At 41.6% G+C, this 26444-nt stretch overlaps 1 protein-coding gene across 2 annotated transcripts in view; it reads right to left on the bottom strand.

Annotated features, from left to right (window-relative positions):
• Positions 1 to 16768: 16768 nt before the first annotated feature.
• The window catches only part of LOC126106543 (uncharacterized), a 39732-nt gene continuing 30056 nt past the window's right edge, over positions 16769 to 26444 (bottom strand). For both annotated transcript variants that reach the window (XM_049912882.1, XM_049912881.1), the window contains exons 3-4: positions 24588 to 25675; positions 16769 to 18461 (exon numbers count right to left, since the gene is read on the bottom strand). In XM_049912882.1, coding sequence (XP_049768839.1) covers positions 17381 to 18461; positions 24588 to 25606 — 2100 coding nt within the window. In that variant the 5' untranslated portion in view covers positions 25607 to 25675 and the 3' untranslated portion in view covers positions 16769 to 17380. The remainder of the gene's footprint in view (positions 18462 to 24587; positions 25676 to 26444) is intronic.

Genomic DNA, 26444 nt, shown 5'->3' with positions numbered 1-26444 from the left:
CTTGCCCAGACAATCTCACATACAGCTTCAATTTCTACCTTGGTGGATTTGAGATTCTTGTCTACTGCGACAAATACACCATCTCCATTTACCATTTGCCTGTCCTTTCAATATACACTTAAATTTTCCTGAAAAATCTTGCTGCTTTCAATTTCAGGTTTCAGCCAGCTTTCTGTACCTGGGGCAGTCTATGTTTTTGAAGTGGACAAAAGCAGTCTTTGTTTTAGAAGTGGCATAGTATATTAGATTTGGGTACCATGAACTGAAGTGTATGTCATGTGTATCTTTTTACCTACACTTGTGTCTTTTAACTGAAAATTAATCTCAGTTATATTACAATCCCATCAATTTGCAAATTGTGTTTGTTACAAAAATGTGGAAGACACTATTTGGAAAAGTGCATAATGCTGAAACATGATGATTGACTGCCATGTGTGAAGTGGAATAAACCACAAGGACTTAAAACTGTGAGTAAGTGCCTTCGATAAAATATAAAACTCTAAACCGGAACATCATTCCCGTGGACAACATCAAGACAATGATTGGAGCTGCAAATATTTTGACAAAACAATATGAGTATTAAAAATCTTATTGCTTCATGCAGCAAACATTTTAGCACTAATCTGCTACACTGCTGTTTAGCAATTATCTTCTGAAACACATTTACATATCATGATGTGACTTACCAAATGAAAGTGCTGATGAGGCAACAGTTTGTTGCGAAAGCTTGAATTTTGTGTGTATGTTTGTGTTCGTTTGTGTCTGTCGACCTGCCAGCACTTTTCATTTGGTAAGTCACATCATCTTTGTTTTTAGGTATATTTTTCCTACGTGGAATGTTTCCTTCTATTATAAACATTTACATATCAGTTTGTCTTGATGAAGAAATGCGAACACATCATCAAAAATTTATGTAACAAAGACTTTTTTAATAGGGTGTAGGGAATGACAGTGTTACAATTGTGTACTCATGCTGGTATCTTTTCGCTGTTGTGAAGATACTAATTTCACCTTATGTTACAATAAGGGAAAGAAATTTGTTCTGAAAGGTGACTGAAAAAGAGATCCACAGCAAGAGGACATAAATATTTTGGACTTATCCTAGCTGTGAACATCGTGGGCAATGCTCTTTATGAGAATAATTGGAAACTGCGAATAAAAAAAAAAAATAAGGCCAACAGAAGGCTTTCAAACTACATGACAAAGCAAATAACAAGGCAAGTAAAAAAATTTAAAACTTCATTCTTCTGGATCAAGTGGTTTGTGAACATGATGACAAAAGTGATAATGAATGAAGACACAGTTAACCAACCAGGCAGTGAGGAAGGATGGTTATCAGATCTGAGTCATGATTCAGACCATTCACAAGTTCAAAGAAAACCAAACCCAAAGGATGATTTGTTGAGTGGAATTTTACCCAAAATACATGACATCTGAAATAAAATCCAATAATTAGCTTCTAAAATCTTATCTGGAATCAACATTGAAATTCAACTTTATAAAATCAGAACTAGAATCTACAACAAAATCTGAAATTAAATCCAATAGTGACCTTTTAAAATCCGAAACAAAAAAAGAATATTGAACAGATCAACAAGCGGATCTCAGAATTAAAAGATAGGCTGGATGCTGGATTGAAGGGCATGGAACCCAGAATAGATGCAACTAAAAATAGAATCACAGTTTTAGAAAATGAGTTTATCAAAGAAAATTCCAAGCAGAGAAAGACATGGAATAGTTAAAAATTTTGCAAAAATCAGTAGAGGAGAAAGTTAGTAACCTAGGTAGTGAAACATGGCAAAAGATAACCAAAAATAAACGAGGCTGAACAAACTCTTACAAAAGATATGAATGTGTTAGATAAAAAAAAAATAATAATAAATCAGGAATACATTGTATCTAAACTCTGTGTGTAAGCAGTGGTATCATATGGTCCAATTTACCAGTGAAAAAGCTTTCCTTGTGACAACTTAACAGCCTGTTGATTTCTTACAGCACTGTAAAGATAACTTTGTTCCTGGTATGTCAGATAATTATATCTATTCTGTAGGCTGCTTCATTTTTGTAACTAAGAGTGCACCATTTGCTTGTTATGGGCATTTCTTGTTCACATGTGTTTGTACGTGTGGTTCTATGTACTTATTACCTATGTGTTCGTTTTTGTATGTTCAAGATGAGCCATTTGTTTGTGTGTGGTAGGTGCCCTATTTATTTTTGTTTTAAATTTGTGATTCAGTTCCTCAATTATTTTGTATTATATCCATTCTCTACAGCCATTTGTTTGATTATATGTAATTCATTTTTGTAGTTGTTTGTATTGTGTGGTGTTTTGTTCAGTCTGCGCAGCACATATAGGAAAGCAGCTACTGTACTATGTACACCATCGGATGATTTGAGTATTTTTGTATGGCTGTGTTGGTGGTGGTGACTCTCCTGAAAATGGAGAATTGCTGTTGGTTGTTCTATCTGTGTACTGTGAGGTCTAGGAAATTTATCACTTTATCATTTTCTGTTTCTATTACAAATTTTATTTTTGGGTGAACCATGTTTATATCATCGTCTGAGTTGTCCAATGTTACCGGATGTTTCGTCAAGAAGGCATATGAAGTCATCTAGTGATACCAATATATCTCCCTGTATTGTTTGGGTCTTACTATTGTTTCAAATATTTTGTTTTCAGCGTGATCGAGAAAGATATTGACTAGATGTTCACTGACTGGTGACCCCATGAGTAGCCCATCTTGTTGTGAGTAGAACTGGTTGTCAAATGAGAACTAGTTTTTCTCTGCAATTAGTTTTAGAATGCTTGTCACTTCTTTTACATGAGGTTTTGGAATGCCCTTCTGTTGCTCTTATTGTTGTTTGACGATGTTGAGGATTTCTGTGGTAGGGATGTTTGTGTGCATAGATGTGACGTCAAATGATATAAGTGTGGCTTTTGTGAGAATGCTGATGTCTGATTTTATGTATCAGCTCTTTGGTGTTGTGTATCCTTCTGTTTGTGTAAGGAGAGAATGAGATTTGGTACATCATAGGTTTTGGAAAAGTTTACATGAATGTAGATACTAGGCAAATAAAGGCATCATTCATTCTAAATAGTGATGTCACATGAAAGATCAATTTAAGAGTCCTCCAAGGATCTATGCTAAGAGACATGTGGTTTGACATTAACAGAGTGCCCGAGTCAAATGTGTGGCTTTTCCCTTCCTTTCTGTTTCTGCGTGGCTTTCCTGTTGCTTCTATCTAAGAACCTTTTCTGTGGTGAGGTTGTTGTGTGCCTTACAGTTCATCTGTTTTGCCTTCTCATCACATGAAACTGACCCAAAACAGCACAGTAGGGTGCTGGGATTCTATAGATGCTAGCCAACAGCATACTTGTTTGTGGGAATGGACACTGGAAGATATTAACGTTTGCAGAATTGATGTGTAAGGTAGTGATTGTGGCGTACATCAGTGATGGTGGTATACATAATGCGGTATGGTGCCCGGTTACCGGCTATAGATGGAGTTAACTGTAATAGTGTTTTTAGACCGTTTTTGTGTGGGTTAGACCACTACTGTTTCGGCACACTTGGCCGTAATACCTGTAACGTGTGGGATAGGCCATTATTGCTTTACACACTGTAGTCAAACATTGGACTAGAAACACATGAGGCATTAATGTTCATCATCCCTATCATCATATACAGGGATGGTGTCGCCACACAGCTGTGTAGATGCCTTCAAGTTACGGTAATAACCATGGAACACCAGGGGTATGAAGGTCATTAAATCAGTCTTTTTTAACATGCTAATAGCATGTCCATTGGGTATAGTACGTCCTGAGTCTCAATTACTTTCACCCGTCGTTTAGCAAAACTGACGTCGGCAAATGGGACACGTGGCTCATTGGAGTAGTTATGAAACATGATACGGGGAGAGGATGCTTTATACTGAAGCCACTGAATATGGAACCATTGAACCCTGGTATTTTGTGCTGACACTTTACAGTTATGTATGTTTCTCTCTAAATGTATGATGGACATGAAATCATTCCTTGTCATTGTTATAGCAGTGAAGAGTTATTGTTTTCATGCGGTGATAATGACATTCACCCAGTCAGAGGGTGTGTATATGTTTGGCTGAAATTTCCTGTTCTTCATGATGATACCAAAATCCTGGTCACACAATAGGTATCAATGCCCACTGACTAGGAATTTATGGCGGATTACTTCCAGTGTGAAGTCTGCATGCAGAACAATGAATTGAGACAGTAAGGTCATTTTTATATTCCGATTTTGCCCACCACACTGATCCAAGTACATAATCAGTCACTTTGTTTGGATGTTATGTGTAATGTAATGCATGAGACACAATCGTTTCTTGCAGTCCTCGGGATGCTTCGCCCTCACTCCAGCCTTCTTGGTATGTAGGTCATGTATTCCAAAGCAGTATGTCCACAATTACTGCTTGTAGTAATAGATACCCATCATAGCTACCACAATCAGTAAGTCCTCATCAAATCAAAGGCAATCACGGTTGCATCATTGTCCTGATGCCTCCCTTCTGCTGCATCACGATGCATTTCCAAGCGTACGCTCTCAGCCTTTCACATTCCCATTTACCCTTCTCTTCCGCAGTGTTGGCTACAGCATGTTTGATGTTATAGAGGTCAAATATATGGCAGGAATCACTTACATAGGGATGAAAGGACAGATTAAATCTTGTATTAATTATTTGACCAAACATGTAGTACGAGACCGGATCATCATGCTTGGCTTTATATGAATGGTATAACTTCCCCATGCTCAGGTCTGGTGACAATTACTTCTGACCCACTGTTTCATTCATTCGTGCATAATGGCTCTGATATGCTGGAAACTGTTTTATGAAGTTCTCTACTGCAACCGTCTCTGGTATTGGTGTGCCTCACTTATCGCTGGGTGGGGTCTAGTGCTGTTCTTTGTGTGAAAGAACCCTTGTAATCCTCCCATCTAATACCTGCAAAATGTGCTTCAAGAATGTTTTCACACCATCATACCCACTCCCTCTTCATTCTGGAAATGGTATAGGCATGTTGTTACTCATCGCGACTCTGTAGTACCGAGGAATGCGCACATGCCGTACGGGCTACCTCGACCGTAACAAAAATGTATGCCAACTGCAAAACAAAACTTCCTAATGCACAGAACGAGTCAAATAGATGTTGCTGGTGTTCAGGAGAAAAATGTCGACCACATTCCTTCTGACACGCACATGCTCCGAGGGTGGGACGTTTCTGTTGCACTACATTTCCCTTCACATTAATGCATTCGTCCCCTTTCAATAGCTTTTCTTTTCAAATGTTCCATGCCCACAGGTGTGCATTCTGGACCCGTTTTCTTCCTCGTTGCGGTGCAATTACGGTACCAGTGCTACGATCCCCCTCCAATACGTCCATGGTTGAAGTAGTGGGTGTGGTATCTGAGCCGTGCTGTGGCTCGCTTTGCTGCTGTGTGTAGGTTTCTGCCAGACGGTATTGTTTAATAAGCATGGTTGCATTGTTTGTCTTCTTCTCATGTTCACTGGCGCTACTTGGTTTCATAACTGTTGCCTGTCCATTAGTGGCAGCAGCGACACTTATCAATATGTAGTTCTGCTGTCCTATAGTTGGGGCAACCTCGTTCTTCTTCTGCATGGTGTGAGTGTGCACTTCAGTTGGGGACGCAGGAGCAACAAGGACATTGCAGAGTGACAACAAGCTGGAACTGCTGGCGGGGTGTATGGATTTCCGGATCGAAGGGCAGTGGTCAAGAGGGTGCATGACCTCGTCGAAACCGGATCCTTAATGTTTAAGTTGAGTGCATTGCAATTCGTGTAGAGAAACCTCAACCATTGTGAAACCTCGTGATTCTCCAGTGACTTGGGTTCGTGTTGCTGCTAATAGTGCCGCTGAGGCAAAAAGCAGTGAGTGGAGTACCTGGGGCAGGCAGATTTGATTAGCCTTCCTGAGCTTCTAATTACTATTTTCAGCTTCTTACATTGTTAAGTTCAACCAGCGGTATTTTTCTGCCTTGTGGCCACTAACGCCCCAGTCACCTGCCCTGGGTGTTAGTGTATGTAACGGCACTGTACATTTCCTCACCTTGCCACTGGTGTCCGGTGAGACGTGCAAGTTTGACAGCTTTTTGATTGTAGATTGGGTGGCGCTCTTCCACCTTAGTGGTAGTCATTCCTTCTTGTTCCAGGTGCTCTAGGCACAGTATCCTGCAGGCGGAGCCCAGACCGCCGGTTCCAGCTTTGGCGTATTTTACATCTTGCATTTGTTTTGTTGGATCTCAGGGAGCCTCACCAAGATTATCACTAGTCGCTTGTTAGAACGCCACTAGTCAGAGTTACCATCTTGCAATCTGAATGCAACTCATGGCTGCCTTTCTTTTTGCTCGTGAAAGTGTTTTTGGTGTGACGTACTCAGAGGTCGATTCCTGGAGCACCGTCTATCACTGGCCCTTGTGTTTTGTTTTATTATTTTGTGGTTACTTGCCTTAAAATTCTGATTGTGACCACATTGGGTTGTTTTCAAGGATTATTTGCTGTCTCTATTTTATATATATATTTGTTAAATTTTTAAAGGATTGCCATTAAAGGCCTTCAGCGTGACTCTGGTTACTTGTTTTAAAATTCTGGTTGCGACCACATAGGCTTGTTTTCCAAAATTATTTGCTGTCTGTATTTTATGTATGTTTGTTTAATTTTTTATAATTGCCATTCTGGGGTTAAAGGCCTTCAGCCATGATTGTGGTTATGTGCCTAAAAAGTCTGATTGCGACCTCATTGGCATCTTTTTAAATAACATTTATTAAAATAGATGAGAGAAATTGCAAAGCAAACCAATAGTAATTGATTCGGGCCCCGTCCACAATCGTAACCCAAACCTGCCTTCCTTAATTACCAGAGCGTTGTTACGATTCTAATATCACCATTTAAGTTGCTGTTGGTTTGATTGGTTAAACCTTGTTACAGTTGTAAGGCTCTGTCTTTGTTGCTTGGTCCTGTTTTAGTGGATCAACTCTGTAATGGTGGTCAGGCAGTGCCCCGGGATCGGCCTATTGAGGAAGGACCACCTCATGTATGATGTGGCGATAAGACACCAGCCTATTGAGGGCAGTGTTCCGGACTTAGCAGCCTGCTTGCGTGCTACTGTTCTTCAGCCGGTTGACGTCATGCCAGGGGGGAGACAAAGGCAGCCATTGAGTTTTTGTTTAAAGCTGTTAGGAGTCTCGAGGACAATATTGGCTTTTTAGAAGAGACTCGACCTAGTGGCAGTCAGACAGGGTGCGGGCGCAGTTGGTAGATTTAGCCAACTGGATATCTGACTGAAGGGCATTAAAATTAGAGGATTGTGATAAGGAATCAACCGCCAAATTGGGGTCCTTGGTTAATAAACTGCAGTTTAAGGTCACATGTTTAGAGCTTGATGGGAAGAGAACTGGGGAGCAGGATTTGTTGTCTTCCGGGTGGTGCATTAGCGAGCCCCAGGGGTTAGACTGTGCGTCTGCAAAGTTACCTAATCCCCTGTTGCATCTGTTTCGAGACATCACAGAATTAGTTATAGACCAACTCGAGCAAATTGATAGGTTGTTATGATTGCTGGTTCACTTTGAGCAACACCCTGATGCATTTGGTGTTTCCCATCAAGTAGTGTTGTCTCTATTGTATCCTTTAACTAGAGGTGAATTGAGGACCCTGATTTACAGGGCAATGGCAGAAGGGTTGTCCTTGAAGCAGTTGAGGGAACTTGTGATTAGCGAAAGATTGACTATGGCAGTTCGCAAACAACTCAAATGTTGGCAGATGCAGCAAGATAAAGAGGAAATACAGCAATACGTGGAAAGAGTTAAGATGGCCTGCTTGGCCTTGTTAGTTGATTTGCCAGAGCGGTAGTTAGTTTCAATTGTCCTGAGGAGAATGCGAGTGGCGGATAAGTCACACTTTGTTTTTCGTGGTTGTCCCTCTACTTGGGAAGAACTCGTTGCCACCATTGTAGCGATATCCACATTGCTGCTCTTGGACGTTGGACACTGTGAAGTTAAGGTTCAGCCCGCGGGTGTTATTTAGGGAAACTCCAGATTACTAACATCAGCTGAGTCTGCTAAAGGGCAATCATGGTGTTGTTTCAGGCGCGGTCAAATTGGCCATTTTGTTTGTACTTGTGCTCAGCTGCGGACACTCAGAATCAATAAATGATGCCCGGCTGGGCAGCGACCTCGGGGTTGAGGCTTTAAACCCTGGTGTGCCCGTGTCGCTGCTCGGTCATCACACCCACTGCCTTATATTTGTTCTCAAGTAGGTGGTGAAATTATTTGTGCCCTTTTGGATTCTGGTAGCTCCTTTTCATTGTTGAGCTTGGAATGATTTCTTGAATTTTGCCATCTTGCGAGGCTTAAGCCAGTCCCTTCTTTGGTGCAGAGATTTTGGGCTGCCAATGAGCAGGTGTTTTCTCTGCAGGGTTGGGTCTGAGGCAGTATCTCGGTTGGTGATTCCTCGTGGCCCTTGTCTTTGCCCATGGTTAAGGAGCTGCCGGTTGATTTGATTTTGGGATGTGATTTCATCGGTAAAACTGGTCTCGTCTTGGATCATTTGGGGTACACTTTTTTCTTTAAGTTCACTTCTAAGCAGAAATTTGGCTTCTGTGAGTGTACTAACTGTAAGGTGCATCGAGATGCTGGAATGCTGGCTGTTGATTCTATGGTTAATGAGTTTTATCTCACCTATCTGTCTTGCCAGCAGGCATCTGAACTAAGGGGTTTTTTGGAGAGGTTCCCAGAGCTTCTCTGTGATAGACTGGGGGTTACTAATGTTCTAGACTACCATATTCATCTGTCTGACCGTATTCCTATCAGGCAGTCCCCATATCACCTCTCACTGCCTAAGTTGGAGATACTAAGGGAAAAGATCTCCAAAATGCTTGAGCAGGGAGTTATTAGGCCTTCTACATCCGCTTATGCCTCCCCTATATTCCTCATTCTTAAGGATCAGGGGCGGACTTTCAGTCTGTTGTTGACTACTGTCGCCTAAATAAGGTGTTCATCCCTGAATCGGTTCCTTTACCTGATCGTCATAACTCGTTTACTTGGTTTGCACGACTCATCGGTTTAGTGTGCTCGACCTGAATCAAACATATTATCAGATTCCCTTAGGCTAGGAATGTAAGAATGTTACAGCATTTTGTACTGATTAGAATCTGTTTGAATTTAATAGGGTCCCCTTTGGTTTGGCTACTGGCACAGCCGTCCTTACCTGTTTTCTGGATAATATTCTCAGAGACTTGAAATTAGTCTGTGTTTACAATTCCCTGGATGATCTGGTAATGTATAGATGTTCGTTTCAAGAGCATTTGGAGCAGATCCAGCATGTTTTTGTTAGGTTGCAAGGGGCCGGTTTAACTGTTAAAGCCAATAACGTGACTTTAGCCAGGCAGCAGGTATCCTTCTGAGGTCACCTAGTATCAGGCGAGAATATTCACATTGATCGGGAGCGGACTAAGGCCTTGAGAGCACTTCTGCCGCCCACTGATAAACGAGGGATTGCCAAGTTCATAGGGATGATGAATTATTTTAGGCGTTTTGTTCCTAATTTTGCTCAGTTGGCAGCTCCTCTAAATGAACTGTGCCGGAAAGGGGTGCATTTTGAGTGGGGACTTGCTCAAGAGGCCGCGTTTGAGCATATTAAGGTGGCCATAGCCAATCCTCCTGTTCTCGGAGTGAGTGATTGCAATAAGAAATTTACTGTCCAAACTGACACTTAAAATGCGGGAATTTTAGCAGTCCTCCTACAGGAGTTTGAAGGTAAAAGGCAGCCATTGGCATACGTGTCTCGTCGGTTAACCAGTGCTGAGCTTAAATATTCTGTTTACGAATGTGAGGCATTGGCCATCTTGTTCGCACTGGATAAGTACTGGTTTCACCTCGAACATAAGAGTATTTCAGCTAGAGACCGACACTCAAGCCTTAAGCTCGGTGCTCGCCAAGCCGCATAAAACTGGCCATACCACTAGATGTGCAGTAGGCATTTCGGTGTTTCAGTTCGAGGTTAAGCACATTAGAGGCACTCACAGATGTCCTTAGCCATATGTTTACTGGACAACCATCTATTGAGGGCGCCCCATACGCTGCGGAATGCAATCTTAGTTGTGTCATGTTAGGCAATATTCCTCATGGTTTATTGACACTGCCATTCATCAGGCTCAGGACCCCACTTGGGGGTCGGTTAAGAAACAGCTTTTGGGGGGTGAGCATTTGGATGATTACATCATCAGCAAGGGCATTTTGTGTAAAAGGGTGGGATGTACCAAGGAGCTTAAGATCTATCTTCCAAGCACCCTAATATGCCCGGCTTACCCTTATTTTCACAACTCGTTGATTGGCGGGCATTTAGGTACCTATAAGACCTTGCAGAAGATTGAGGAGCATCTGACTTGGCCGCCCTTTAACTGAGACGTTAGATAAATGGTTTCTCGACGTCAGTCGTGTCGTGTGGCCAAACCGAATAACGCTCTTCGGCAGGGGTTCCTTAGTTCTGAGTGTGAGTCTTGCCCCATGGAAAAACTCTAAATTGATTGTGTGGGGCCCTTACCTCACACCAAAAGAGGCCATCGGTATGTATTAGTCATTTTCGATGGGTTTTAGAGGTTTACCTGGCTTCTTCTGAGTCGTAATGTGACTGCTGCCACCACCATTATGCATTTAACTAACATATTTAGTGTGTTTGAACCTCCTAAGCAAATCGTTAGTGATAATGCACTGGCCTTTCTTTGGGCTCCCATCAGGCCTTCTGTTTTCAAAGCAGTGTTAAGCATGTAACTACCACTCCATATTATCCACAGGCGTCCTTTGTGGAGAGGGTCAATCATTACCTTAAATCCGCACTGATTATCTTTCATCAGAAGTCTCCCAGTAAGTGGGATTCTAGTCACCCCTGGCTTAGTTTTGCCTTCAATACCGCCAGCCATGAGGCTTTGAAGGCTACTCCTGTTTCCTTGGTGTTGGCTTATCCTGTTAATTCCTCCCTTTTGAACTAATGGGGGATTCAAGACCTAATTCCTGCAGAGATCACCCCTCAGGTAGTCAAGGAAAACTGGATTCATGCCAGGTGCAATATTCTCAGGGCCCACAACAAACAAGCTGATCGTTATAACCGTAATCGGCGAGCCTTCGGGGGTAAGCCGGGAATTCAGGTGTATGTCTGTACTTTTCCTGGGATGGAGGTGCGTGTTGGCAACCTTGGTAAATTTCCACCTAATTTTCTGGGTTTGTGTATGATCATGCGGATTTTAGGCCCAGTTAATCATCTGGTTAAGGACAACTGTATCAGTAAGCAATACCGGGTTGATCTTAATCAAATTATGTTTGGTTAGGCTGATAGTTGGGTCTCCTAACACCCCCCCCCAACCCCCCCCCCCCCCCCCCGCCTCCGCTCCCCAGGGTTTCTCATTGAGAGGGGGAGGTTGAGCCATGCTGTGGCTCGCATTGCTGCCGTGTGTAGGTTTCTGCCAGACTGAATCGTTTAGTAAGCATGGATGTGTTGTTTGTCTTCTTCTTGTGTTCACTGGTGCCACTCTGTTTCATAAGCATTGCCTGTCCACTAGAAGCAGCAGTGGCACTTATCGATAAGTAGTTCTGCTGCCCTATCTTTGGGGTAACCTCGTTCTTCTTCCGCGTGGTGTGAGTGTGCAGTTAGGTTGGGGATTGCAGGAGCAGCGAGGTCGGCGCAGAGCAACAACACGCCAGGACCGCTGGAAGTGTGTATGGACTGCCTGATTGAGGGGCAGTGGTCACGAGGGTGCACGACCTTGTCGAAACCGGATCCTGCATGTTTAAGTTGAGTGATTGCAATTTGTGTAGAGAAACCTCAACCATTGTGAAACCTCGTGATTCTCCAGTGACTTGGGTTCACGTTGCTGCTCGTAGTGTCGCCGAGGCGAAAAGCAGCGAGTGGAGTACCTGGAGAAGGCAGATCTGATTAGCCTTCCTGAGCTTCTAATTACTATTTTCAGCTTCTTACATTGTTAAGTTCAACCAGCGGTATTTTTCTGTCTTGTGGCCGCTAACACCCATTACCTGCCCTGGGGGTTAGTGTATGTAACGGCAGTGTACATTTCCTCACCTTGCCGCCGCTGTCCGGCGAGGTGTGTAAGTTTGACAGCTACTTGATTGTAGGTTTGGTGGCGCTCTTCCACCTTAGTGGTAGTCATTCCTTCTTGTTCCAGGTGCTCTAAGCGCAGTATCCTGCAGGTGGAGCCCATACCGCCGGTTCCGGCTTTGGCGTGATTTTACATCTTGCATTTGTTTTGTTGGATGTCAGGTAGCCTCACCAAGAACACCATTAGTCGCTTGTTAGACTGCCACTAGTCTGAGTTACCATCTTGTGATCTGAATGCTACTCTGGGCTGCCTTTCTCTTTGCTCGCGAAAGTGTTTTTGGTGTGACCTACTCAGAGGTCAAATCCTGGAGCACCGTCTATCACTGGCCCTTGTGTTTTATTTTATTATTGTATTATTAAGTTACCATCATTTGTCTCACCTGTTTGATGATTCTTTTTTTAATTAACTTTTGCTATGTCATTTGGCCTTTTGACAATATATTGGTTAAATTTTCTTATAATTGCCATTTTGGCGTTAAAGGCCTTCAGCCGTGATTGTGGTTACTTGCCTTAAAATACTGATTGCGACCGCATTGGCTTGAAAAAATTATTTATTAAAATAAATGAGTACAGTTGCAATGCAAACCAATAGTAATTAATTTGGGCCCTGTCCACAATCATTACACAATCCTGCCTTCCCCAATTTCCAGGTTTCATTATCCTTCAATGTACCGGGCAGATTGGGCTCTGTCAACATGACACGTAACTCAACCGCTGTACCATTTTCACACTGGCTGAATCGGCCAGGTGCACATTCCACGTCTGAGGCATTGGTAGTATTGTCCGATCCAAACAGGTCTGAAATGGAAATGGTCCTTCTCTGCGCCGGTGTCCATATCAAATCATATGAGCCGAACAAGGAAACATAACACCATCCTTGCTTCGCAATGGGGCTTCAACATCATTACCAGAGCTACTGCACATGTCGTTCTGTAGTACACACAAACACTAATGACCGTTCAGCAGTCTATACTGCAGCTGTGTCCTCCACCGGCCATCATGTGCTGTATGACCTATGGTACACTGACCCACCGGCCTATTCGCTACGCATACATGGCGCAGTAGTGGCGTATGTGGCACTGCATGGTGCATAAGCATCTGACGCAGCCACATTGTCCAAGGTGTCTGAATACCTGTCCGGCAATTGTAGGACATAATTGTAAGGCGTAAAGTGATGTTCTGTGGGAATATCTCATTTTTGCCAAAAATGTGGCTTAGGCCACTATTGCATTGACAGCCTCATTTCTGATTGGATACCCCCACCCCCGTGAATCTTAGACTCATCACTTAGCCTTGGTGCCTGTTGATTCAGAACAGTGATATGTCTTTCTCATCGTCATCTTCAATTCCCCTTTATCCAGATTCAAGTCAGGTTGGGACATTTATGGTACTTCTCCACTTCCCTCTGTCTTTCCACCATTGGTATTCTTCCATCCTCTGTTCTCTTTAAACGTCCAAACCATTTAACCTGTTCTCAGTTATTTCATTCAGCTCTTCTATTCCTTTTTCATTCTTACCATCTTAATCTCTCTCTCTCTCTCTCTCTCTCTCTCTCTCTCCCCCCCCCCCCCCCCCCCTCCTTGTTCTGAGTGAGGAATTTCATTTCACTGGCTTGGATTCTACTCTCCTCTCTTCTTGTCACTGTCCAGGTTTCCAATACCCGTCAGCAGGGGGTAAAGTACATCTTATAAAGCACTGCCTTACATTTCATTAGTACCTCCCTTCCCCGTCTTAACCCCTCCCACATTGGTAAATGCATTGCTCTGTTACACTCTCTGTTAACTTCTGCCTTCATTCTTGGCCGAGTGAAAAAAAATGTGTGTTATTGAGATTTGATTTAAGTTTCACCTGAAAAGTTGTCAGATCTTTGTGGCCCTGTAATATTTTCAGTGAAGGACTGGGGTTTTACAGATGTACTGGGTTTCATTCAATATAAGCAAGGTATTTCATTGTTATCTTTGGTATTTCTTGTATAATTTTATCTTAACATCTTGTTAATAATACTGAGTATACTTGTGTTGGCCTGTTGGGGATGAAAATTGTTATTAAACTGTTTGGGATGAAAATTGGCTGTGTGCTTATTATGTAATCTTGGAAGTTTTTTAGTCTCTTGAGCTACAACTGTCTGCTTGTGCAGTTTTGGCATGCTAGGCTGTAGTTGCAATAAAATAAATTTAAGAACATCTGGGCATGAGACAGGTTTCACATTACAACAAATTTAACTAAAACAGAGAATGGACTTTTCATACTGTGTGTGTGCATGTGTGTGTTTTGTGCCATACTTCACATGTCACATAGAGAATCATGTTTCTAAGAACACAATTGTGTTTGTAGTCTGAAATAAATTGTGTTTTATCACACATAAATGTGTGGCTCAGTGGGTGAAAGCCCCACTATGAAGCTAATAACCTCAGGTTTGGTTCTAGTGTTTTTTCTGTAACTTATCACTACCTTCACCTCTGGCCAAGATAACTGTCAATAAGTAACTTCCAACAGTTTAAGAAGTAGAAGGGACCAGAAAGAAAGATTTCTTCTCCCCCAAATAAAATATTCCTCCAATGTTATACAGAACTAGTTAATAGTTAGTGTTTCTTTTTACTGTTTGAAAAGTAAATTGTATACTATTTAGCAAAGCCCAAGATATGTCTGAAGTAAGTAGTTGTACACTACACTGTTTCTCACACCTTTGTTTTTCTAAGTGAATAACTCTGAGGCTGTTTATAAAATAAATTAGTGTTTAGTGAATTTTGGTTCCATATGATATTCAGGAGCAAGCAATGCTGCCCCTGCCAGAAGGCACTACTCTCTAAGTGGATGAAATCATTTGAAGATCTGACACCGACTAGTTTACTGTCAGAACAAAGGCATACTTGACTAGCTCAAATACAAATGGCATGTCTGTTGATGTCCTGAGAGTGAGGGACTTTTCTTTTAGCTTACACAGTTAAAGTACTGGTGTTAGTTACACTAGTTTTCTATCCAGCCTTGTTCCATTACACAACGTAGGTGCCAGAAGTTATATAACAACATAACTGCCACAGCACCCACCCTTTATCTCAGTTCATAATTATACAAAGAAACTTTTAATACATTTAGAAACCCAAGCAGATAATGCAGTACTTGTTCCTCTTTGAAAAAAACTCAAACAAATACATAAAATGTTGTGAGACCTGTAATAAAGGGCATCCCAGAAAACGGTGAGTAGCAATTTACCTGCATACGGAGTGCTTTTGAACTTCTTTCAGACAGATGGTGACAGATTTTTCCATTCCTGCACTTGCTGACGACCATCACCGAATTGCTGGCACCATCTCCGCACCATTTGCCTTAACATCACACCTGACCTGTACACCTCAACAAGGCGGTTATGAATTTCTGTGCCCGATACTCCACGTGCCCATTCAGAGTGGATAACAGCTTTCACTTCCGCCTTTGACCACAACTCCGAAACACACCTTCTCTCCATAGCTCCCGGAAAAGACTGAGCGGCTGGCCTCCGCTTTGCGCAGGCACTGCAACAGCGCCATCTGCTTGATCGCGGTCGCCCATATCGCACAACTCTGCCCACAGTCGACAGGGGAAACTTATTTTCCAACTCCTCCTCATATGATTGTCTCATAGCAAACATTTGCATCATTTTTTGAGGACTGTAGCTCATTCAAGTTTTAGTTTGTGTGAAGTTCTTGGGGTGTTTTAATCCTCTTACTCCTACACACATGCTCTTTGGATGCCATGCTGAGGTGGCTTTTGTTATGGCTGTATTGCACACCCAATACTGGTGCCTTTGCTGAGAGAAGGTGTTACATCATATATGAAATAATTTTTTGGAAACTATTAAGTGAAAAAATGTGATCTTGCAGTTTGACACCTTTACTCAATCAAGGACTGAATGTCTTTTCATTATCCATCATACTTATTGAGCTGTTTCAAATTAAGTAAAACATTGCACAAAATTTTAGAGTTCACTGTGTAAACTTTGCAGTATGGTTGATTTTAGTTCAGACATTGTAATGAATGAAATGCAGATAATGAAATTTTATTCAAAATTAAGAGCAGAATAATATGTCGTTCTGGAGTTATTGGGTTATATATACGAAGGACAGTCACATGCGATGCACCCATTCATGTCCCTGAGCATCCCTCATGACGTGTGTGATTACCAAAAAGAAAAAATCTTCAGGTAGAAGTTCAGGTAGCATTTCTGGCATCTAGTTTTGCAGCTGAAGAAAACTACATTGCTCTAAGAACCTCAGAGTACATGCCAGTAGCCTCTTAATGAGCAGTTAGCCCAAAGAAATAACTCTTCAAACCACTGACTTCCTTAGGTTCTGTATGGCCAGAGTGTGCACACCGTCAAAATATTCTTGCTTACTTATCTGTATTAACATTACAACTAGAAAAATGAAGTCAGGTAGAAGACCTGTGGCTAAGGTGCTGTGATACTTCATTAAATTATAAAGAACTGGTCATCTTATAATACTTGACTGTTAATGCTATGGAACAAATTAATATGAATGCAGTAAGACAGACTTCTGTTTAAGGCAGCAGGAACACAGAATAAATAAATACCAGACATTAAACTTTTGTCATCACAGAGCCAAGATTTAATGGGTATAATATTATAGCTGTTGTTACAACAGAATATAAAAGCATTATGAACATATATTACAACTGACAAAATATGCAGTTTTCTTTTTTTAAAAAGAAATAAACAAAAACTATGATTAAAAGTTCATAAACTTTGTAGTGTTAAAATGCAACTCAATTAAAAACTGGCAATCTGAGAATATCTTTTTTGTCAAATCAACAGCAAAATTATTTTCAAGCAAATTCGTCTTACAAATATTCATCTTGATGACAGCAGCAACAGGAACATTTTTCATGGTACTAATTCGGTCCAACATACCAAATTACTACACAAATTCACAGTTTTCAAGGCTTTATTCAACAATACTGTGTACTTCTTCCCGTCTGAAACACTGAACTTGACTGTTTCCTCATTTCTGGGACATTCTCTGGAATATGAGATTCGTGACTCAGTTGTTCCTTATAGATCATTAAAAAAGAGGAAGGCAGGGGCTGAGGGGGGAATATTCCGATGATGAACACTATTTAAGCAATATGGCATATGCTCTAGTTCTGGCAGATACAGTATAACCAGGGGAAAAAAAAACATGCACTCAGACATACAGTGTATTCAAAACATTCATAATGCCAGTGTCTACTTTCCAGGTTCAGCTATCAGTTGACTAATTCTCTTGAGAGCTGTCGGATGTGTATCAATGGCCTCAATCCACTCAGCAGTGCCCATCACCTGCTTAAAATGTGATCGGATGAACCCAATACACAAGTTTAGCAATGCGTCACAATTGCTGTCCAGGGCACACACAGCTGTAGTGACAGCATTACCCAAAGCGAGCTGCCGAGACAAATATGTCAGGCATTTTCTCTTCAGGTCACACAGTTCAAACCTGTGAGCTGCTGCCAGTAGTTCCCCTGTGGAGTCACATAAATTTGTTACTCTCCCGGTGTACATATACCGCAGAACCTCAGCCAACACGGTTGGCTTCATATTCGACACCTCCAACTGGCCACTCTTTAACAACTCGGAGCCCGGCTGCAGCATACGGGCAAAAAAGGGGCTACGGGCCACCAGTATCGCTCTGTGCACCCCCATCTCAATGGTTCCCACACATAATTTAAAATCTGCAAAATTTCCTGACTCTAGTAGGGAATGCAGATCCTGTATGAGACCAGATTGCAGCATTGGCTTAACTGCTACTACACACTGCTGCACGACACACACAATACTGATTTCACACTCCAATGCCAATGTGTCATCTACTAAGTATCCACATTCAATTTTCTCCGACTCAGATCCTTCTTCAAACATGCAGCCTGTTGATGTATGGATTCTGCATTTCTCTCCTACTGGAGGAATTACAGAAACACTCAAATCCACTGCTACACTCCCACCAGCCTTATTTTCCAACAGCTGGAAGCGCACATCATACTCTGTTCCACATTTGTAGAGTTTTACCTCCCACTGAAGTGTCTCAGGATGGTAGAAGTGTGGCGATGCGACATAATCTCTGCCTTCAGGCCAATTCGTTAGACCAGACACAGTCCAGACATAGATCACTTTCTTTCTTATGCAGCGTGTGTAGCCCGAGTCACACACAGTGTCCAGACACCCACCATTTGTTGTGGGAGTGAGGTATCCTGACATGGGCTCTGCAGCTGTTGAATTCACAGTGGCGGGATCTGATTGTGAACCAGGTGTAGCAGCTGGTGAGGTGCACCTATGGACAAAGATAAAGCAGTGACATCATTAAGTGACCCAGCAGTTGAAGCACATACAATGTAGGAATTCTCAAACTGAGGCAGACTGCAAAACTGAACATGAGACCAAGCAAAATTCCAATCACCAACTTCCTCCTCTGAATGCGGAAATATTTTGTTGACACTGACCTACGTAGGGAGGAACGATCACCACGACAAAATAAGGGAAATCAGAGCTGGTACGGAAAGATATAGGTGTTCATTCTTTCCGCGCACTATACGAGATTGGAATAATAGAAAATTGTGAAGGTGGTTCGATGAACCCTCTGCCAGGCACTTGAATGTGATTTGCAGAGTATCCATGTAGATGTAGAACTTTCCAATAATACATGACTTAACTGTTATTGATCTGTACCACAATTCATGAAAAAAAAAAAAACACACACACACACATACACAGATATGGGACAGTTTGATTTTTTTTTTTTTGTTGTTGTGGTTTTAGGGCGCAAAACTTCTATGGTCATTAGCGCCCAGCCCGTGACTTAAGACAGTAAAAAAGGGACAGTTTGATGAAGGGACAGTTTGATGAAGACCCATAAAGTTGGGGAACTGGTGAGGCTTCTTGTCAATGGGAGAATGGGGACTGGAGAAAATTAATTAAACGGTTAAGTGAGGTGCTTCATAAAATGACATAGTTATAATGAAACATTTTTGTTAAAATAGCAGGGAGTGGCACAACTGTTAAAAGATGACAAATTAAACAAGGGTGCAAGATCTGGCATCATTAGATGTAACTAATTTGTATACATCTGTTCCACCTGAGGAAAGATATACTTACGTGAGCATGGTAAAATATCTAACTTACAAATGGATGATTTCATAAGATTCTTATAGTTTAAAAACAAAGATGATGTAACTTACCAATCGAAAGCACTGGCATGTTGATAGAGACACTAACACATACACACACACACACACACACACACACACACACACACACACAAAATGCAAGCTTTCGCAACCCACGGTTGCTTCATCAGAAATGAGGGAAGGAGAGGGAAAGACGAAAGGATGTGGGTTCTAAGGGAGAGGGTAAGGAGTCATTCCAATCCCGGGAGTGGAAAGACTTACCTTAGGGGAAAAAAAGGACAGGTATACACTCGCATACACACACATATCCATCTGCACATATACAGACACAAGCAGACATATGTAAAGGCAAAGAGTTTGGGCAGAGATGTCAGTCGACTGACTGCTTAGAACCTTGACATTTATCAGGTACAGACACACGTTGGCTGACTAGATTTGCACAAAAAGTACTCATTTTTGGATTTATGTGCTTATTTTTGCGAGGCATGCAATTTCGCTGGTGCAAGTGAAGGTTTGTTGGTATGGTGTGCACCTATAGCAGGTGAAGACATGGGTGTAACCTTTGAGTTGGACAATTTCATAACCTTGGCACTTAATTGGAAGTCTCAAGTCTTTATAGCCATGCCCTTCATAGTTCAGGCTGTAGTGGCAACTGTACTATTAACTGCCAGAGGGTGGTATATGAAGTTTGCGGCTAGCCAAAATTTTTCGAGCAATAAGAGTAGGAACTTTGTCCTTCACCCAGATCTCATGAATGAGTTTCTCACTGAGGTAAATTGGACAGTCAAGGGAGAAAGCAGAATGATCACCCTTGCAGTTGATAACAGTGAGGGGAAGGAGGTGGACACACACACCTCATGAGCATCTCTGCCACAAGTTACACATTTGGCTGCATTTTCACAAGATTCACTTGTGTGGCCATAGCAATATTTATACCAATGTGTGTGACGCAGAATAGATGGTGTAACAGTAATCAATTCATAGTCTGCCTTAATTTTTGGTGGAAGTACCACATCGTCAAATGTGAGGAACACAGTGCAGGCTGGCACTAATACTTTATCAACCCTTTTCATGACACGGCAAACTGCAGTCACTCCCTGGTCAATGAGGCAGGCTATTATATGAATCTCGTCCAGGCCACCAAGCAGCCGAGCGTACATGACTACATGGGAGGAATTCAGAGCCTCTACGTCAACAGTATAGCTGTGGAGAAGTGTTGCATTAAACAGTTTCTGTGCTTGAAAAGCACTATTTGTCTCCAAAAACAAGGTCCCATTTCACAACTGAGAGCTGCACTTCACTGGACCAGCAATGGCATCTACACCCTTCTGAATAACAAACTGATTGACTGTCTTGAAATTATGACCATCTGCCATGCATGACACCATGAGGTATTGGGGTGCAGCTGGGACAGGCGTCGATTCTTTCACCTCAACCCATTTACATTTTTAAGATAAGGAACTCATTGCGGAGAAATCCCTAATACTGCCAGCACCTCCGATGGTGTGCTCTTTCCTACTGGGACCCCACGCGCATTAGGTGGCTATGCACACATCGGGTCATACCTCCTGGACTCCAGATACAGGGACCAATCAGCATAGAGGAAGGTACCAGCTCAGGCAGTCACCATTCCCTGGGCCTGGTCTTTACCAGGGGGAGCCCTACATGTAGACATGGGGCTAGATGTTAAATGCTAACTAGTCACCTTTTATGCATCAAATGCATGGGCCGACCTTCAGGAATGCAGAGGGAGGTAGAAGAAGAAAAGGAAAGAGAGACCTCCTAGATCCAAGCTGAGGAAAGGTAAGAGAATGAAGGACACAGAAAGCAACGAGTTGACAGGATGAATCCTAACACCATTTTACCAAGGACTTCAATTTTCCAAAGAAGGCATACCACTCAGTTCCCAAGGGAGGCTAAAGGAATAGCATGAAAAGTGAATTAAGTCTGCAAAGGTTAGGGTCCCATTATAGCGAAGCACATACTCAACAAAGAGTGTTGAGCCCTCTTGGGGAGGGGGGGGAGGTACCAGGAAGGGGGGGGGGAGGTACCAGGAAGGGGGGGGGAGGTACCAGGAAGGGGGGGGGGGGCACTTCTTCACTAGGCATGCAGTCTTAGGTTCATACGACCCAGTGTCAGAAGTAAACATTTATCCTCAAGAAGCTCTTAAACAGGATGACAATTTCTACTCTTTTTCTCATCCAGGACATACCTGAGCCGAGCGACCTTATGAGTGACAAGCTGCAGATTACGGACATGCTGGCTGTTCTCCATTTACAAAAACAGCCAACTTCAGTATTTTAACCAATACCGTTTTATCAAAGTGTATAAGCGGACAGGAAAAAAAATTCCTGAAATTTTCCCAGATTTTCTGGTTGAAAATACACTTTTTTCTGGCTGAAAATTCACTTTTCCTAGGTGAAAGTACTTTTTTCTGGGTCAAGTGACAACATAGGAGCACAGCTTGAATATTTCTGACAGGCATGATTATAAATTTCACTACTGTGCACCGAACATTTAAAGGGTTACCTGGCTGAATATATGTTCTGTCAAGCACTTTGACTTTTCCACAGAAAAGCCAGTTACGGGTGAAATTGCTCAAGAAGTCACTTCACACTGTTTTTTGAAGGGTAATTATACTTTTTACCATTGTTACTGCATAGTTTGTAATCTATAAATATGAAAAGCAAACTGTGAAACTCTCTTTTTTAGCATGGGTTACCTCTAAGATATGTCAAGCACAAATGTGCCAGTAAAATTTTAAATAAGGGCATAAACGGGTGGTTCTCTGGGCTCGAAATTTTTCTAAGTGGTGGGTCCTGAAAGTCTTAAAGTTTTTAATGAGAGTCAAGTTCTCTGTGATTTAAGAAATTCATCACACATTCTTAACTTAACATGATTCATCTTGCGTAAAGGGAAATGTGCTTTAATGGTAACGCTTCTCAACTACTACTTGCAATATTTTCTTGCGACCTGTTAGAAACGTAAACAACTGCGACATCACGTTCATTGAAACACGGTCCATGAGAAAGACACATCGAAAGCTGTTTGTTGTTACAAAGTACTGCATAGGCTTCAACACATTTTACTAACAGCAGACACTTACATGTGCACTGTGTTTCTATGTTGAAAATGTCGCATTTTCTGTGAGACTTAAGTTTTACATTGGTGTTATTCTCTCCTTTATGTTTTATTGCTGCAGTATTGTTCTGGAGTAGTGTGCTAGAATGAAATCATTTGTTTGAGTATCAATTCTCATGAGGCAAAATTACAAAAATTTTACTGAAAACTAAAAGAATGAAAGTTCCCCAGATTTTCCCTGTATTTCTCAGGGGCGTATACAGCCCGTTTATTTACCATAACCTTTTAACGAATATCAGTAATAAGTCTTACATTAAAATATGAATATCTTTCTAATGTGGTTTCACAAAAGACTTTTGCTTCAGTGTTTTATTTACACAATCGGACACGATTAGAATGAAGAGGGGAAACCGTGTGCACATTTGTGTGTGTCAGCACTCTGCCACTGCCTTTGAAATTGATGCTTTGTATAATGTGGAGACACAAGTGTAGCTATCTGCTGTTATAAAGAAAAAAAAGCAATTATTTTAGGTTTTTTTTTTAATAGGCAAAATTTAAACTGTTATAATTTCATATTCTGAACAATGTACAGAGAATGACTCTAGTTTATTCATTTTCGCTTGCTGTGTTTCCTATACTTCTCTGTATTTTACACTTTCTGCATTTGACACTGTTTTGGGTCAGTTTGCTGAAAAGTGTAAAATGGTATTTTACCATATGTTTAATCGATTTGAACTACAAGCAGATCATTCTGTTTTTCAGGCAATGAAAAAAAAAATTACCCCATGTTAGAGATACATTTCAACAAAAATGGGCTTCAACGGAAATGTAAAACATGACCAGCAAGTTGTCCTACATGCTATAGTAAGTGATAGTGTTAATTAATAATATACAGAAAATTTGCATAAACTTTACAATGGGTCATCCATGTTCTGGATTTTGCTCACATTATTGAGCATATGCTGGCAATTCATTTCCGTTTCGTTACAGGAAGCAAATAGGATGATAGGATGTGGACAAGCTACATCACCTGTTAATATATGAGCTGATGGCATTTTGTAGCTGGTATATTATTTCATTGTATACTGTATTTGTATTTTGATGTGTCTGTTAAAACACACACACACACACACACACACACACACACACACACACACACACACACACAAAGAGAGAGAGAGAGAGAGAGAGAGAGAGAGAGAGAGAGAGGAGGAGGCGGGGGGGGAGGGGGGGAGGGGGGGGGGGAGAGCAGGCTCTTTCTTTATCTTCTGCTTTAGCGATTACAAGCATTAAGCTTATTGATATATATACTGCACTTTTGTGCCGACTGTGTTGAAATATTATTAATGATTGCATTTCGAAGGCGGACTCTAGTATGCTGTAGTGACAGGCCCGAGACCTAAGGTGATGACTTGGTTGCGAGTTGGCGAAGCCAACGAAAGTGAATGTGAAATCTTGGTTAGCGTGACAGACTATTCTTAAAAATGCCTAGATCTAGCAAAGTGCAAAATATGTTCAATTATGTGCATTTGACCCTGCAAATGACATATTCTCACAAAAAAAAATCAGTTTGACTGCACTTTAACATTGGTAGGTTAGAATGGTCATTGCATTCAATACAATATTTCTTCTGTGGTTGAAATGACAATATTGTTTCATTAACAGTTACACAAAACAGGGTGTGCAAAATAAAAGTGGGCCAGAAAATATTAAAAAGACTGCCACAGAGTAGACCCTTGTTAATAATTGGAGGACTGCCCATTACAGCAAAAGCTCAAACATTTCTACACACACGCTTCTCCTGCATGCTCTGTCCTGAGTGCTTTGCACAATCATTATGTTTGAGTGAGTGAAAGGAAAAGATGTGTTTAGTGACAAGTCAAATGCAACATGGAATGGTGCTCACAGTGAAACAGCATGCGTTCATTGTCAAGTGTGATGTGAAGCACTGTTTCGGGAAAACTTGTATGCAACAGTTTGAGTATGAGAGGAAGTGTTTCCACAAAACCTACAGCAGAGTCTGCAATTCAAAACTAGTCACAAAATAGTGCTGCACGCCATGAACAGTGGCCATTTCCAGCACATCCTGTAATCTCCATTAACCCTCAAGCAGGCGCCAACCACAAATAAAATTTAAGCATCTAACTAACATTTTAAATCTCACTGAATGTTGTGTGTAAAGTCAGTTTTACCTTTCTGATCCTTTGGTGACCAATTCACTGATCATCTTCACAGCCTTAGGGTGTTTGTCAATGATGTTTGCCCAGCCTTTGGTCCCCACCACCTGCTGAAGATTCTGTGTAATGAAAGCCATACACACGTCCTGCAAAAAGCTGCAGGAGTGAACAACAGCATAGACAGCAATAGTAGCAGCAGTATCTACCGTAAGCTGCCTCGCTAGCTCCAGCTCGTACTTCAACTTGGCATCTTGGAGCCCGTATTTGTCAGAGGCAACCAAGAGCTCCTCTGTCATGTCACTTGGTACATGCACTATGTCAGTGTACATATAGTGCAACAACTCTGACACCACTTCCGGTTCCACATCCGGTATCTCCACAAGACCTTCCCGAGCCTCCTTCGTGTCGTGACTCAGCATGGCTCGGAAAACTGGGCTGCGCGCACACAGTATCGCCCTGTGTGCCTCCAGGTGGACACCTCCGGCAGTCAGCTTGATGTCTGCAAGGTCTTTGGAGTCCAGCAAGCGCCCAAGATCCTTGGCCATGGCAAACTGCAACTCTTCCTCTGACGCATCACTGGTGTCCTCAGCTACCACTTCTACAGTGGACACTTCACATTCGAAATTCCAGTCCTCGCCCAGCTCTTTTGTGTCAATTTTGTCAATTACAGACTGCAGAGAAGATTTCTCCTGTATTTTAAGATGGTGGACATCAGGAGGAAACACATAGTGTCTTACACCATTCCGATCCAACACAAAAGCTTTTAGGGTTGCACTCACAGGCAGAGAATCATTGCTATCAACAAGACGGAAGCACAGCATCGGGCTGCCTTCGTCCTTTTCGAGTTCCAGGCACCATTTACTCAAATTTGGATGAGCGAATACAGGAGATCTAATATTTTCAGTGTCCTCTGGACAAATATCAAAGCCAGATACTGTCCAGTTGTAGATGGCTTTCATTGCTTTCATTGTTGTGTTTCCTGACAGTTGCACTGTGTCAGGTCTACTAACGTCAACTACAGGCAGGCAGTGCATTGTAACTTCTATAGCATGCACTTGCAAATTGAAAATGTTGGCAAAATTTGTCCACTAGCAGTTGATGACCTGTTAAAAAAGAAAATAGAAATAAATTAATAAAAAGGACACTATGAATTTTATAGATACATATAATTAAGTTGAGGTAATTGAAACATTTTAATGCCTGCATTAGAATCATTCACCCATTCACATTTCACAGAACACATTGTAATGTAATAAAAGAATTTCTCCTTGCTCTTAAGAATCTCAAATCTCCCAATCTCTTAAGTTTAGCCATTTGTTCTCCACACATTTCTTCTGGACAGGCTTGAACATATATGGGTTTAATAATGACTGCTTTCAAAATAATGTGGGAAATGGCATTTTTTTAAAATCACTTCATCACTATGTTGAACGTTATTATCAACAAAGTGCAGCCATCCTTCTGATTTGCATCCACTTGCTATTACTGCTACCTAACCAATAACAAAAGACGCAAAAATGGAAAAATAATAAAGTGAACATTACATTGCAATCATGATATTAAATGGATGCTCTATCTTGCAGCCAGGAGAAGTTGCATTACGAAGGAGAATCTACAGGGCTGTGCAATATTTGTAAAGTGTTTCAGTCAGCATGTAATACAATTTTTGTTAATGCTATTCATATTACGAAACGGGTTTCAAGAAATAATGTCTCTATTATCAGCAAAACTCAAACAACAATCCTAGCTCTACACAAAAGTGAATAAAAACCAGTATACTGATTTTTTTAAAATGTCACATGGCCTGATATTTTACAGGATAACTTGACAGGTGTCAATTCAGTTTTGTGTAATACACTACATTCTCACTGA

This window comes from Schistocerca cancellata, chromosome 10 (genome assembly GCF_023864275.1).
Source record: "Schistocerca cancellata isolate TAMUIC-IGC-003103 chromosome 10, iqSchCanc2.1, whole genome shotgun sequence".
In the NCBI taxonomy this organism is placed as follows: Eukaryota; Metazoa; Arthropoda; class Insecta; order Orthoptera; family Acrididae; genus Schistocerca; species Schistocerca cancellata.
Note: the sequence above shows the minus strand (reverse complement) of the source record. Positions and strands in the feature narration are given on the sequence as shown.